The sequence below is a fragment of the Henckelia pumila genome, unplaced genomic scaffold (genome assembly GCF_033568475.1).
Source record: "Henckelia pumila isolate YLH828 unplaced genomic scaffold, ASM3356847v2 CTG_461:::fragment_3, whole genome shotgun sequence".
Lineage (NCBI taxonomy): Eukaryota > Viridiplantae > Streptophyta > Magnoliopsida > Lamiales > Gesneriaceae > Henckelia > Henckelia pumila.
The window spans coordinates 10,104,066-10,119,615 of record NW_027331831.1 but is presented as its reverse complement, the minus strand read 5'-3'; the positions used below and the strand labels follow the sequence as shown (position 1 = coordinate 10,119,615).

The following is a 15,550-nucleotide window of genomic DNA, read 5'->3' as shown; positions in this document are numbered from 1 at the left end:
TGTCTTGTTTTTATTTTTTTTTAATCATATTTTTAAGAGAAAAATATATGTTTGGAGTGAATACTCAAATATTTGATGCACACACGATTTTGAACATTATTTAGGCAATATTTTGATCTACATATTTATCTATTTTTATACTTACTTTAAATCTTTTATACATTCTTAGATTATAGTTTTCTTTATTGTGCTATCTTTGTTTTGTTTCTACTTTTTTGTTTTGTCTTTTCTTTTGTAATTTAATCGAAATTAATAGTTGGATTGCGTTATCTTTGTTTTGTTTTGTTTTATTTATTTATTTGTCATTACAATCCTTTCGAGTGATGTAGATGTGTGCATGTGTCCAACACTTAACGAAAAGTGATTTAAACTGAAATTTTTAATTTTTTTATTATTAAATCTAAAAAAATAACTAAAATTACCAAAAGTTTAAAACTTTTAAAACTAAAACTTAAAAGGATCAATCCATGTACATAAATAACCATCATCTATTTATTAAATTGTTCTAAAATATACTCAAAAGTTTAGAAAAATTAAGCAACTAAATAAATTCATCAATTTACCTATTATTTCAACGCTAATCAAAATGACAACGAACCTTATAGTTAGAAAAATAGCTAAGCAACTAATTTCAAGCTTGAAAAAAACCTTGCGCTCAAATCATACTCTACATATATTTCCAGGTGCCTGGAATCGCCAAATCTTGTGACATTTCATCCACCACTTTCTCCAGCCCCTCCACTCTTTTTTCCAGGGAATTCATCCCTTTCTGGGAGCTTCCTATGAATTTCTGCAAAAATCAACCACCAGATTATGTCACAGATTAACTTATCCCGATCCCTATCCCGAGTACATGCTTTTCTAACTAGTCTACTACAGACCTGAAGGACATCCAGCAAAGTAGATTGCTGATACTCAATCTGTAGAAGTTGATCGCAAATCAAAGACAAATCCTCCAACTCCGTCTGACTCCCCAGCTTTTCTTGGATAGAGGAATCTCCATAACCCAAATCCAGATCTTCGCTATTATAATCGAACGGGACAACCCGGGACCGGAAGTTTTTCCTCAATTCCGGCATATTGGGCTTCGAGGTATAAGGTTTCTTTTCCTTGTCACTTCTTACAATGCTCTTGTGGCTGCTGCCAGTGGATGAGCAGCTCGATACCGGCGATTTCATACGCGTTACTTTTCTGAGTTGGGGACTAACCAAGCCCCCGTCTGCCGAACTACTTCTCGAAAGCAGAACAGGGGAGTACCCGCTGCTGCTGCTGCTGCTACCTGATCATATTATATGATTGCAACATTATATATTCGTTTTAATCTCCAACAAATTATGCATCTCACTAGGTGTGAGCCTGTTAGGAGCACCAATGTTAGGAAGTCAATTCGAGATGGCCGATCTCCTAGAGAAGTAGAGAAGAACAGAGAAGATAAAGAGAGAATTTAGAGAAGAATGAGAAGTTTATTCATATTCATCTTGTAAATGAGTTACATTGGTATACTTGTATTTATACATTTTCTCTACCCACTTTACTAACTACTAAACTAACTACTAACTCCATCTAACTTCTTTCTAACTTCCACACAATCTGCTAGTTATATTTGGTTTCTCTTCTTGTATGCCGGTTTCTCTTCTTGTATGTATCTTCTCTATTTCTTGTCGTATCAAAGCCACATCTAATACATAGACTGATTCAAACTTAGGACCAACCTAACCAATTTGAATTACATTCTCATTCAATGCTATATTATTTTGATATTATACACTAACTACTTTTAACACACAATAATTTCGAGTCTATGATCTGAAACTAAAAACAACTCAATAAATACAAGTCAACCAACAACCCAACTTGAGAATCCGGCGAATTCGATCATCCGAATGCAATGAAATTTCGAGTATCGTGCTCAAAATTCAAACCTTGGTATGGAAATTTAACAGAAAACAAGATATAGAAAATGACATGAACAAGAACAAAATCTAAATTACCTTTAGGGGATGTCACCTCTTCCAACACGTCGGGAACATCTTTCCACCTCTCCAATGCCTGATTCATCGTCTCCCTAACAACTTTTACCTGTCCCCAAGTGTTTAAATTAATCCAAATTATCAGATTTTGCAACTTTAAATTATACAATATGATAATGGAAATCAAAAAAATCTGTTACCTTGTCAAATCTTTTGCTCTCCAAAGCAGCCACACAGCTTCCCTTGAACTCTGCGGCCAAATCTCTGTCCGCCGTGGCCGCCGCTTTCTCTAATACCTCCGCCGCAGCTTTTCTCGCCGCCCAATCTTCGCTGCTCAGGAATTCGACGGCGGTGGAAACCAGAGAACTCAAAAGGCTCTTATTTTTCACACAAGAAGTGTTCACAATGCTCCCGATTAACACTAACAGAGAAGGCTTTGCCTTGAAACAGTCCTTTTTTATCAACTTCAGAGCTCTGGGCAAGAGCTTTCTCAGCTCCGAACCATCCGCCTCCCTCGCCGCGTCCACGGCGGCGGAGGCGCAGAGCGCCACCCCCATCTGCGCGTTCGAATCCTGCTCCTGGAAGAGCGCGTCGGCGAGGGGCTTGAGGATGACGGAAAACGGAGTCTGGGTAACGTGTGTCGTGATCGATGAAATGGCGTCGACGCAGGCGGCGCGTACGGCGGAGTCCGGGTCTCGGAGACGGCGGAGGACGGCGGAGACCATGCGGGACACGTGGGGAGACAGGGCGTCGCCGTGTGCGGCGGAGAGGATGCTCAGAACACGCACGCACTGGCGGCGGACGGGGGATTTCTCCGACGAGTCTGTGGTGGAGAGACAGTTCAAGAAAGGCACGAAATCGCCGGTGGGGAGTGCTCTGGCGATGCCTTCGAGTTCGTTGGCGGCCATGGAAAGCGTGTCTCTGTCGGAAAGCTTGTTAAGACAAATGTTCACTCTGGTCTTGAGGCTCCCGGACGGTTGATTGGAAAGTCCCATGTCGCCGCCGTGATGCTGGGTGTCGCCGTGGCGGTGATCGGTGGAAGCGGTGGAGTGGGTAACGGGGAAGACGAAGAGGAAGTGTTTATATATATGGTGGGAAATGGACGTGGGGAAGAGACGAAGAGTTGAGTTGGTCTCGAATATTTATATACAAATAAAAATAAATAAATAATTTTGTAGATCACCAAAAATATTATTTATTTATTTATTTGGAAGTGAGTGAGAAAATAGAAATCATTGGAAAAGAGTACTCTGTGTTTTCTTTTTTCTTTTTTTTGGAGCAAAGTACATACTCTGTTTTATTTACTGAAAAAGTGAGAGGGAAATTTTTTGGTCAGATTTTAGGTAATAGAGACTGCGCCACGTTTGGGCATCGGTTAAATTTTATGGAACCCACTTTGCACACGTTCCCATCGTACGGTGATTCCTTTTTTCTTTTTCTTTTGATTTAGGTGGATTGGTATTATAAGTAACATATTTATTTTTTTTATTACGTGATCGCTATATTTCGATGTATATTGAATAAATTTTTGAACTAACGCAATAGTTTGCAAATTACGTTAGCAAAGTCAACTACATTAGACAAGTCAGGTGTGATAGAATAGTCCAAGAAGGTGTTGGTATTGAGAATTGAACTCCTGATCTCTGACCAAAAGTTCATCTACTCCACCAACTTGAACAACTCTTCTGCGACATATGAAAAGAAGAATATGAGAATTTTTATATTTTTATATCTGATTTAACTATTATTTTCGTAAGCAATAACGGAGTCAAGCAGTTGAGTAATAGTTTAATATCATATGAGTCATGAGCTAGCTCTCGTATGCAATAATATTTTCCTACGAGAATTTGACATTATAATAATGGCAAACACAAAATTACCCCCCTTTTTTTAGAGCTCGGACGATAATGGACTCAATATGACTTTTCTCCATCCATTTTTCGCATTAATTAATTTTCTCAAATTACCGTCATTATCTTCAGTGCACGAAACTCATCAAACTTTTGAGTTTCTCATTTTTATAACCATTCTCGTAGTTTTTAAATGGCAACTTTGATTTTAAATCTCTCACTTAACTATTAGAAAATTAAACTAAATATTATATTTCAAACAGGATTTTTTTAAAAAAACATGGAGTAAGAGTTTTGTTATAATTAGCTCTCGTATTTTCTCATCTCAAATTTAAAACATTATTATTAAGATGACAATAAAACATAGGCAAACGGCATACTATTGAATCAGCATCAAAACAAAAATCTTACCACTTCTGTCTAAGCTATTTTATAAACTTAATTATGTAGATATCAATGTTTTTCTATTTATTGTATTTTGCAAAATTTGAATGAACTTTGAGACGAAATGTAGTAAATATCCCTCAAAATCCATTAAGAATCTCAACATTCAACTGCCAAAATATATATGTATATATATAATATATTTAATTATACCAAAAATAATAAAACTTAGTCTGCTTTTAAATATCGTACGTGACAGGATTCATCATCCTAATTCCTGCCACGTGAATGGAGCCTTGATAATTAAACTATTCGTCGTGGCACACGCGATGCGTATGTAAAACATGAAAATAACAAAAATTATATATTTAAAAATATTTATATCTTTAATTCAGAAATAATACAAAACATAAATAAAAATAAATTCAGAAAAAAAATATTATAAATAATGGATAGGAAATTCGGAGGATGGAGGTTGTTGGAAGGAGTGAGAAGTGGGAAGGAAGTTGAGTAGAGAGTGAGTGATGATGGGTATAAAAGGATAAATTGATGATACCAAAATCAGTTGGTATAGGGTGCTTAAATTTAATAATATAATAATAGATATTTAATATTATCCAGTGATTTGGTAATTCAAATTAATTGATACACGGTCTGATCAGATACAACAAGGGAACAACGATGAGGATATATATATGGAATTGCAATTATTTATTTATTTATTTATTTTTATGTTTGAGATATGCAAAAGAAAAATAAACGGTAATTGCACAAACAAATACTCACACAATATTGTGATTTTATATAGAAAAAGTACCATTTTATGGTATTTTAAGATTTTGACCGACGTTTTGGTAATATAATAAAGACTCATAACATCAAAATAAAGCTAACACCAATGCCACAAGTTTAATTTTTTTTAAAAAAAATATTTTTTTAAAAAAAAGCTATTTTGGTGAGTTTTATGAGCTATGTTTTACCGTATTTACCAGCAAGGACAGACCTCATGAACCGTGGAAATGTTATGTGATAATCAACCTCTCATATGAAATAATTGTTAACAAATTTATATAATCACTTATAAATTTGAAATATCCATTTTAATATTGATCTAGTACTAGATTTCTATAACACGATTTGAATGGTCAGCATAAAAATTACAATTTTCGTTATACATGTTTCCTATGTTGATTGGCTATATTGCACTGACCCAACTCGGATTACCTACTAATTTTTTACTTGGGCATGTAATTAGCTTAAATAAAAAACTTAATTATAGGAATTAAATTTGCGGAAACTAAAACCAAATAAAACGTAACTCGAGCAACTCCGACAAAATACAACCGAAAAATAAAACTGAAACTTGTTTAAATTTATACAACCATATCAAACAATTGTATCTGAACCCAATACAAAAAACGACATCAAAACATGAAAACCTCCAACACGGTCACCGAATCTTCTTTAACTCTGCCTGTCCAACCTGAGACATGCTTCGTCGAATGGGGTATCCAAGATAAACCAAGAACGTGAACGACTAACGCCTAGTCCATAAAGTACGAGTATACCAACCTATATGCGCATGCAAATGATGTGATTGGGTATACTAGGTAACAAGATCAATCCTGCTCAGATTAGACGTCATGATGTATAGTATCATCCGGGGTCAACTCTGCTGGGTAGCTCACACACTCGTCTACATCCATGTAGCATCAGTCCTCGAGTGTATGGTTAGAAACACTCTGAAAACACGAGTCAAGAGAAAAGATTTGGAAAGGTGCACCTGAAAATGAAAATCGGCTGACATATTTATAGGCGGAGTTCGGAAGCTCCGAACTCTGCATGCAGTGACTTGTATGCTACGTCTTGAAACCTAGTGGACAAATCTGTTCAGACGCTCTGAACTCACGATCGAAAACTCCGATATCCCACGTGTCTGTGCACTATTGGCACCTTAATTAACTACATGGCGTAATTCTGATTGGACGTTTCGATCCGTGTTCGGATGCTCCGAACTCTCTTTCTACTTTCAAGCATACCTCCAATCAGTTCGATGTTTTCGAACTACACTTCAGATGATCCGAACTCTTCAGTGGTTCCGAAGCCAATTTCTTTGGTTCTGAACTCTTTTAAACACTCACTTTACTTAAATAATAATGACAATAATCATGTTTACTATTTTAATAATTTTAAAATAGGACATGGATTACTACATATATCTATTCATAGATTGCTTTATTGCATTTTTCTGTCTTTTTTTGTTTTTTTCCCAATAATTCGTACACCTCGCGGACTTCTTGAAAAAGGTAAAAACCTTCCATTTCCGTCAAATGACCGAGTGTCCCCGCCACTCTTATGGTTTCGTCTCCTTTGAACGTTACATGGATGTTAAGTTATTACCATCGACATTACATCAAAATCATATCGAAAAAATTAAGATCAGATTTGTGAAAAACACAAATATTTTTGAATTAAAACTAAAATGCGGCAATATAGATAACTAAAATGGTGAAAAACACAAATATACATTCTCAAAAAAAATATCAGTCTAAATCAAAGCTTTCTTAGATCCTCATGTTTTCCAATCTCACAAACTTTTCACGGACATGAAAATTTGCTTACTAGTAGTTGCATTTGGATTGAACGAGTGGATTTGAAATCAAATTCATATTTATTGACTCAAAATTTATGATAAATGCTTGGAAATCTCTGCTCAAGTACATATTTTTTTGCTTCAATTACAAACCCACTCTCCAACATATACATTTGAAATCCACGTGTTTCAAATCACAAAATTCCCATACAAATCCAAATTTTTTTTAACTCAAACACAAATTTTACGATTTAACGATATTTCTAAGTTTAATACATCCCGAATCAACCTTATAATCATTGTTTTGGATATGACGTTATGCATAACATTGTCATAATTAGATCAAGTGAACTATGTGAAGTCCACATGATCCAACAAATCTTTGGCAGAGAACATTGCATAGGATCCAAGTTCCGTGGAGGAAGCAAAGGCAAAATACGAGTAATTAAGTACTTAATGCAAGGGAATAGCGTGGGATCACGTGACATCGGAGGATGTATTTTTCCAGATTCATTCATTGAATTTGCAATAATTGGAGATTCCTTGAACATGGTCCAATACCACTCAGATTTATTTTACAAGATCTATGGTCGATACATTACGTTGTATAATCTATTATAATTTCGTTATTATCAATTAATTAATGACCACTAGAGAAGTTGTATGAACTTGTTTCGTATAAAATGTTGGATATATTTTAGGATATATGAATGATATATAAATTCAAAAAAATATTTATGTCTAGCTAATTACTCAGAAAAAAATTAAATAATAAAATCATTTGTATAACATTTATGAAATTTTAATTTTAATAATATAATAAAATCGATCACAAGTCCATTCCCTCTTTTCCTTGTTACATAAAGGAAGTTGGTTATATTTGCAATAGAGTCAAAATACATGTTGTAATTGTGGAATACTTTATTTCAAATGAATTACCTTCATAAAAAAAAAAACACACAGCTGATATTTGAGATGTAACTAAAATATTTCGAAACGAGCATCCCGAAAAACAGAGACGGAGTTAGGAGGTAAGTAGTTGCATTCGTCATCCCTAAATTTGTCTTATCTTTATAATTATATACTCCAAATTTGCAACAACAGTTCATTTTCTACATAATATATCCACGTCGCTTTGCCTCATCTAATAAAAACTCATTTTCGTCCTCTTAATTTAATTTTCTTACTCTGTCTCTACCGACAAATATTCATCTTGATAACTACACAACTTCTAACTTATGAATATCGAACATGCGAGATTAATATTATATAACATATCATTGGCGTCTTCACCAAAATCGATCATTTGCAACGATCGAAGCTATTACGTGTTAGCTCTCGATTCAATTCATAATAACCATATTCCATTGCAATCCATCGATCATACACACCAAACTTTAAATTTTGAAGTTGCAAATGAAATAGCGGGTGGGAATGGAGAGATGAACAAAAGGTCAACAATACACACGGCAGACACAGCCAACAAGTAATGAATTTGGGCCTTTTAGATATATAGGTTGGTGAAATATTAAAGACACGAATTAAATTGGAGGTACAAATACAATGATTCAATGGGGCAAAGGTACGTACAAAGTATTTGGGAACTTAAAATATTTGGATGCTAGTTAGGGAGTACGTAGCTGTAAATAGAGCATGACGAGCCACCTGATATAGAAAGTGTATTTGGGTTCAGAATCCATGTGACTTGTTTCGGTTTTTGAGCAAGATTAGTATTTGTTACATTATCATATATATATATATGACATCAATCATTCATTCCATGTAATAATAGAGTTGGTTTGGTCCATCGTAAATGTTTTTTTTTTTTTTTTTTTTTAATTTTGCTCAGGGAATCAGTTGGTAATTATATTTCACCATAAATTAATACATATTCAGATTTTAAAAAATATTTATGTGTATTATTGGGTTGCAATAATTGATTCTACTAGGAGAGCGATCCAAGCATGATGATTTTTTTGTTTTACAAATTAAACTTTTTGAGTTATATCATCACCACCCGCTAAAGTTTTTTGGTAAAGTTGTAAACCATCGGCCTTATAATTGGTATCAATATTAAGTTCACGAGTTTGATTTTCATGATCGAATTGCGAAGAATGAAATTATGAGAGTGGATGGTTGTAATACAATAATTGTCCATGTTAGGAGATCGGTCGAACCATGATATTTAGATTGTTATATGATTTAAAAGATTTGAAATACATCGTTACGAACGACTATAATTTTTAATCGATAAAACGATAAACACTTGGGTTATGCGTATAATACATATACATACACATATATATTTATGCCCATTTAGCATTATTGTCTCATACAATTTACTATATTTTTCTTAAAATTTAATTAGTAATATAATAAATTAAATTAAAATATTTATTTATACATGAAACAACGAGCAATATGGAATTGAAGTAAAGTTACAAATGTCATGATTTTTTGTTGAAAAGATGAGCTATTATTTCTATCAAAATAATTAAAAACACCGAAATTAATTAGTCTAAAAAATGTTTCTTAATAATATAATAATTATATGTTGAATATCTATTTATTTTTTTACACAAATTTATTTATGATAAACTTAGCTTCTATAAGGGGGAACATGACATAAATAAGATTTTTGTATACAGCTTGTGGCGGCACACCATATGCATTAATTCACATCTAAAACCCAGCCATTAACATTAAATAAGTGTTAAAGAAACAGATAAAAAAATTGAGCAAGCACCACCAACAGATGCAGCTATTCCAGCTTTAGGTTTACTGTAATTGTCTTTACTTGGCAAATAATTCATTTGTCATTGATTTTTGGGTTTGAAAACAATTGAATCCAATGCTATCAATTCCAGGCAAAATAATAGTGAATAATTTATATGGATGAAATGGTAACTTGATGTCATTAATTCTTCCACTTCTTTCTCATGGTTGGGTTGGATCTGTATGATAGTTATATTGTTTATCGAGTTAATTAAACTCCATCTATTAGGATTATACTGCTACCACAGCGTAAAAAAACGTTACCATTGCGGCAAAAGTTATAGCTTACGAATGTAGGACCTAACTTTTTTATTTTATGAGATGATATTTAGTGCGAAAAATTATTTTTAATAATATTTAATTGATTGTTACTTATTTAACTCATTTAAACTTTATATTTAAATGTTTTACTATAAAATGATCTAAAACGATAGTATACAATATTTTATAATATATTATTATTATTAATTTAAATAATTGTATCAAAACGGAATTAGTCGAACCATTTCGATAGAAAATCGAACGAAAACGATAGTATACAATATTTTATAATATATCGGATTATATATTTTTAAAAACATATACCGAAACTAAAAAAATTGAACAGAACCAACCATTAATGAACCTAATGAAACTTTGTGCAGAACTGACCAATGAACCTAATTAATGAAAACTTCCCAAAAGCTCACCTATGTTTTTATTAATTAAAAGCATACATATAGGTACCAAACGATATATACCATTTTAACGATTGTTCTTCACTAATTATAACAATTTTAGATTAATTAATTATATATATATATTATATGTTTGAATGGAAGGAATAACGAGATCATTAAAATGTGACGTAGCTATCTGGGGGCTGGGTCTGCCAACTGGATGTTCCTTGACTCTCAGACATGAATATTCAAATTGTGTGCTACTTTTAATTACTTCGTGTTCACATGGCAAGTCTGAAATAGAATTAGGTTCATCGAATTTTAATATTATGTATAATTGATATTTTATCGACCTCGATATATATATATATATATATATATATATATATATATATTGTACGTTACTGTGATCATCTTAAGATAATGGCATATTTACTCTCTTAAAAAAAAATAAAAACCCACCCTGGCATACCGCATACAAACACTCCAAACAATTTTGACAAACTATTACAGAAGAACAACACAAATATATTAAATATAATTGCTCGTGATTTTATATAAATCCAACTTCGGAAATAAGTATTTATAAAAATCAATTGTACAAGCATGTAACACCTAACACGTATATAATATGTTATTGGAAAAGTTGAATGAAAATGGTTAAAATAGAGTTGACAAAGTACGAAAACAAAAATGGTGGACGCTCGAGCGCACATTTCTGCACGTCGAGGCGCCTGGCCCAAGCGAAGGGGCCATGCAGAAAAAGGCGTGCACTCCAACGCGCAGTTTTGTGCGGTGGAGCGTGAAGCCGCGCTGCCTGACTTTCCAGGCAGCAGTTTTTACTCTAGGAGTTGCACCTTTTCGAATCCATTTTCTTGTATGGATTGAATAACAGTTATTGTATGGCATATATTCATTCCAATGCACATCTAAATGATGATAGATGTGGTTTTTCCAGAAAGTTGTATTATTTTGACGAAAGGTCGTACTATTTGGATACAAACCTTTGATTATCTATATTGTTGAAGTATGCTTCTATCAGATTGAATGAGAATATAGAAAAGATCGGATCGAATGATACAGATCAGATGAGCTCAGTGTTCAGATGAGTTCATGGCCAAATCGTATACTGGGATCAAATCGATGTGATGGTCAGACGAGTCTTCGGATGAGTTCATGCAGATAGATTGCTCGAGTATTGTGACTTGGTTAGAAGTCAGATGGAGTGTCCAAGAAGCTATACGCTTGCAGGCAGATCGATGCAGATCGAAATACAAAGGCAGATCAAAATGATGAATGAAGACTTATCGGGCTGGACCATGTTGACTTTATAATTGGGTCATAAGTTACTGTTGACCTAAAGCCCAAGATGAAAGTCGGTCTAAATTCTCTATATAAGCAGATGGAAGCTGGCCGCAACGAGAATAACAGAAAATCAGATTCTTCAGAATATATTGAGAGAACAAAAGAGAGATTTCGGAGGAGAGAAACAAGCGAAGATTGTGACGGGAAAAATTCAAGTATCAAAAGCTTGAATTGAGTCTGTATCTAGCTTGAGAGTTTTTTTCGTTGTCCATCTCTGTAATAAGCTCTGTTCTTGAGCTTGCGTTGTTCTGTTGGGTGATTAATAAAAGTGTGTGTGTTGCTCTCCCGTGGACGTAGGCAAATCTTTGCCGAACCACGTAAATACTTGCGTCGTTTAATCGCTTTCGCGTGAGTTGGTTGATTGATTTGTGTGCATTAGGTTCATCTGCTTTCTGGAATTATTGTTCTTATCTGTGTGTTTCGTTTGCCTGGTGAATTCTCGATCTTCAAATTCGGATTGATTCCTAACAAGTGGCGCCGTCTGTGGGAAACCAAGCAAAGATGGTGGGATCAATGAAGTTTGATATTGAGAAGTTTACGGGCAAGAACGATTTCTCACTCTGGAGGATTAAGATGCATGCAATCCTGATACAACAAGGATTGGTGGAGGCTCTTAAGAAGAAGAGGGAGATGTCCGATGAGATAAAGAACAAGGATGAATTGCTCGAGAAAGCACACAGTGCAATTATTCTCTGTCTGGGAGATAGACCACTTCGGGAGGTGGCCAGAGAAGAATCTGCAGCGGCGGTGTGGCTCAAACTCGAAAATTTATACATGACGAAATCCTTGGCTAATCGTCTGTACATGAAACAGAGATTGTATTCCTTTGTGATTAAGGATGAGAAGAACCTTGAAGACCAGATCGAAGAAGTCACCAAGATATTGGATGACTTGGAGAATATTGAAGTAAAGCTTGAGGATGAAGATCAAGCTTTGATACTTCTGAATGCTCTTCCTAAAGTATATAAAAATTTCAGGGATGCTTTGCTATATGGAAGAGAACAGACGATAACATTGGAAGAAGTTATGTCTGCTATTCAATCCAAGGAACTTCAGAGAAAATCGAACACAAACACTGAATCACATGGAGAAGGTCTTACGGCGAGAGGCAGAAGTGATAAGAGGACATTCAGTGGAAAATATAGGCCAAAGTCCAGATCGAAGATTCAAGGAAGATACCAAAACAGAAACTTGGGTAATATGAAGTGCTATGCCTGTCAGAAGGTTGGACATCTGCGAAGAGATTGTCCTGAAAGGAAAGGGAAGCAACAGGAAAAACCCAAGGATGATGGTACTCTGGCCATAGCTACAGATGGATATGACTCAGCAGAAGTATTGGTGGTTTCTAAAGGTGATCAAAACCACGAGTGGATACTGAATTCAGGATGCTCCTTTCACATGTGTCCTATAAGATCTTGGTTTGAAAAATTGGAGGAATCAGATCAGGGCATGGTACTGTTGGGGAATAATAAATCATGCAGGATAAAGGGCTCTGGAAATATCAGAATAAGGATGCATGATGGGATCGACAGAGTACTCACCAAGGTGAGGTATGTGTCCGAGTTGAAGAGAAACTTGATATCATTGGGAATGCTTGATGCTCAGGGATATTCATTCAAATCAGGAGCAGGCAGTATCTCAGTGTCAAAAGGATCTCTTGTTGTGATGAAGGCTGTCAAAAGGAACCTCCTGTATGTACTACAAGGTGATACGATAATTGGAAGTACAACAAGTATTCAGGAACAGCAAGACAGAACCAAGCTATGGCATCTGAGGCTTGGACATGTAAGTGAGAAGGGATTACATGAACTGTCTAAACAGAGTCTGTTAGGTGGAGATAAGATCGAATCACTTGAGCTGTGTGATAGTTGTGCTCTTGGGAAATCTAAAAGAGTATCGTTTGGTCAAGGAAGTCACACAACTGAGCAACCATTGGCCTACATTCATTCAGATCTATGGGGTCCTTCTCGGACAGAAACTCATGGTGGAGGCAGATACTTCATGTCTTTGATAGATGATTACTCAAGGAGAGCATGTATATTCATCTTAAAGACTAAGGATGAAGTCTATGACAAGTTCAGAGAATGGCTGCTGGCAGTTGAGAACAAGAGTGATCGAAGAGTGAAACACCTGAGAACAGATAATGGGCTGGAATACTTATCAGATAAGTTTGTCAAGCTATGCAAGGAGAAAGGCATTACCAGACACAGAACACTGGCAGGAACACCACAGCAAAATGGCCTGGCAGAGAGAATGAACAGAACTCTTCTGGAAAGGGTCAGATGTATGTTGATCAATGCTTCTCTTCCTAAGTCTTTCTGGGGAGAAGCATTATCTACTGCGTGCTATTTGGTCAATAGGTGTCCATCCAGTGCGATTGGTTTCAAGACACCAATGGAAAAGTGGAGTGGAACACCTGCAGACTACTCAAACTTGAGGGTATTCGGATGTCTAGCATATGCTCATCTAAAACAGGACAAGTTGGAAGCAAGGGCAGTAAGATGTATATTCATTGGGTATCCGGATGGTGTGAAGGGTTATAAGGTTTGGAACCTGGAGTCAAGAGGTCCAAAGTGCTTCAACACCAAGGATGTGAAGTTTGATGAATCCAAACTGGGATATAAAATGAATACAAATGGAAAGGACAGTCAGATCAGTGTGAATGATAAACTACCGATTGAGGTGGAGTCTTCTGTGCCAGATGAAGAGGCAGATGAGATGCAAGATGATGATATGACAGCGAGTGATCCAAAAGAGTACTTAAGAACTTATAATCTTGCAAGGGACAGAACCAGAAGGGAGATCAGAGCTTCTAAGAGGTTTGGTGAAGCTGATCTGGCTTGGTATGCACTGACAGTAGCTGAGGAGGTGGAGTATTCAGAGCCAAATACTTATGATGAAGCTATGACGAGTAAACAGAAAAACAAGTGGATTGAAGCTATGAATGAAGAGATGAACTCACTTGAGAAGAATCAAACCTGGAAGCTAGTAGACAGACCGATGCATCAAAAGACATTGGGATGCAAGTGGATCTATAAACAGAAGGAAGGAACTCCTGGTACAGATCAGATCAAGTATAAAGCAAGATTGGTTGCAAAGGGTTTTGGTCAAGTAGAAGGGATAGATTTTAATGAGGTCTATTCTTCAGTGGTCAAACATTGTTCCATCCGAATCATGTTAGCACTGGTGAACCAGCTCAACTTGGAGCTTGAGCAGATGGATGTGAAAACTGCGTTTCTACACGGTGACCTGGAAGAAACCATTTATATGGAACAACCAAAGGGCTTCATACATCAGAAAACCCAGAACAAAGTCTGCTTACTGAGAAAATCATTGTATGGGCTAAAGCAGAGTCCTAGGCAGTGGAACAAGAGGTTTGATGAGTTCATGATTGATATTGGGTTTGTGAGAAGCCAATATGACAGATGTGTCTATCTGAAGAAGGATGATGGGCAGGTTATCTTGTACCTACTGATTTACGTTGATGATATCTTGATCGCAAGTAAAAGTAGGACAGAGATATCATCCTTGAAACAACAGCTCAACACAGAGTTTGAGATGAAAGATCTGGGTGAAGCGAAGAGAATTCTGGGCATGGACATAGTAAGAAATAGAAAAAGACAGGAGATTCATCTGAGTCAGAAGAACTATTTGAAGAAGGTTGTTCTGCGGTATAATATGAATCATGCAAAATCTGTCTTGACCCCTCTGGGACAACATTTGAAGCTATCTGCAAATCAGTCACCTAAAAGTGAGGAAAACAAGATGAAGATGGCTGGTATTCCATATGCTAGTGGAGTGGGGAGTCTCATATATGGAATGGTGTGTAGTAGGCCTGATCTGGCATACGCAATCAGTGTAGTGTCAAGATTTATGGATAATCCGGGAACATATCATTGGGAAGCTTTGAAGTGGATTCTCCGATATCTCATAAACACAACTGGGCTGAGATTG

General features: G+C 35.6%; 1 protein-coding gene across 1 annotated transcript; it reads right to left on the bottom strand.

Annotated features, from left to right (window-relative positions):
• Window positions 1-474: 474 nt before the first annotated feature.
• LOC140871804 (TORTIFOLIA1-like protein 4) lies at window positions 475-3,073 on the bottom strand. The gene is made up of 4 exons (XM_073274526.1): window positions 2,171-3,073; window positions 1,992-2,079; window positions 882-1,279; window positions 475-790 (listed from the first exon to the last, which is right to left on the bottom strand). The coding sequence occupies exons 1-4, from the start codon at window positions 2,963-2,965 to the stop codon at window positions 668-670; spliced, it is 1,404 nt and encodes a 467-aa protein (XP_073130627.1). The 5' UTR covers window positions 2,966-3,073; the 3' UTR covers window positions 475-667.
• Window positions 3,074-15,550: the final 12,477 nt, after the last annotated feature.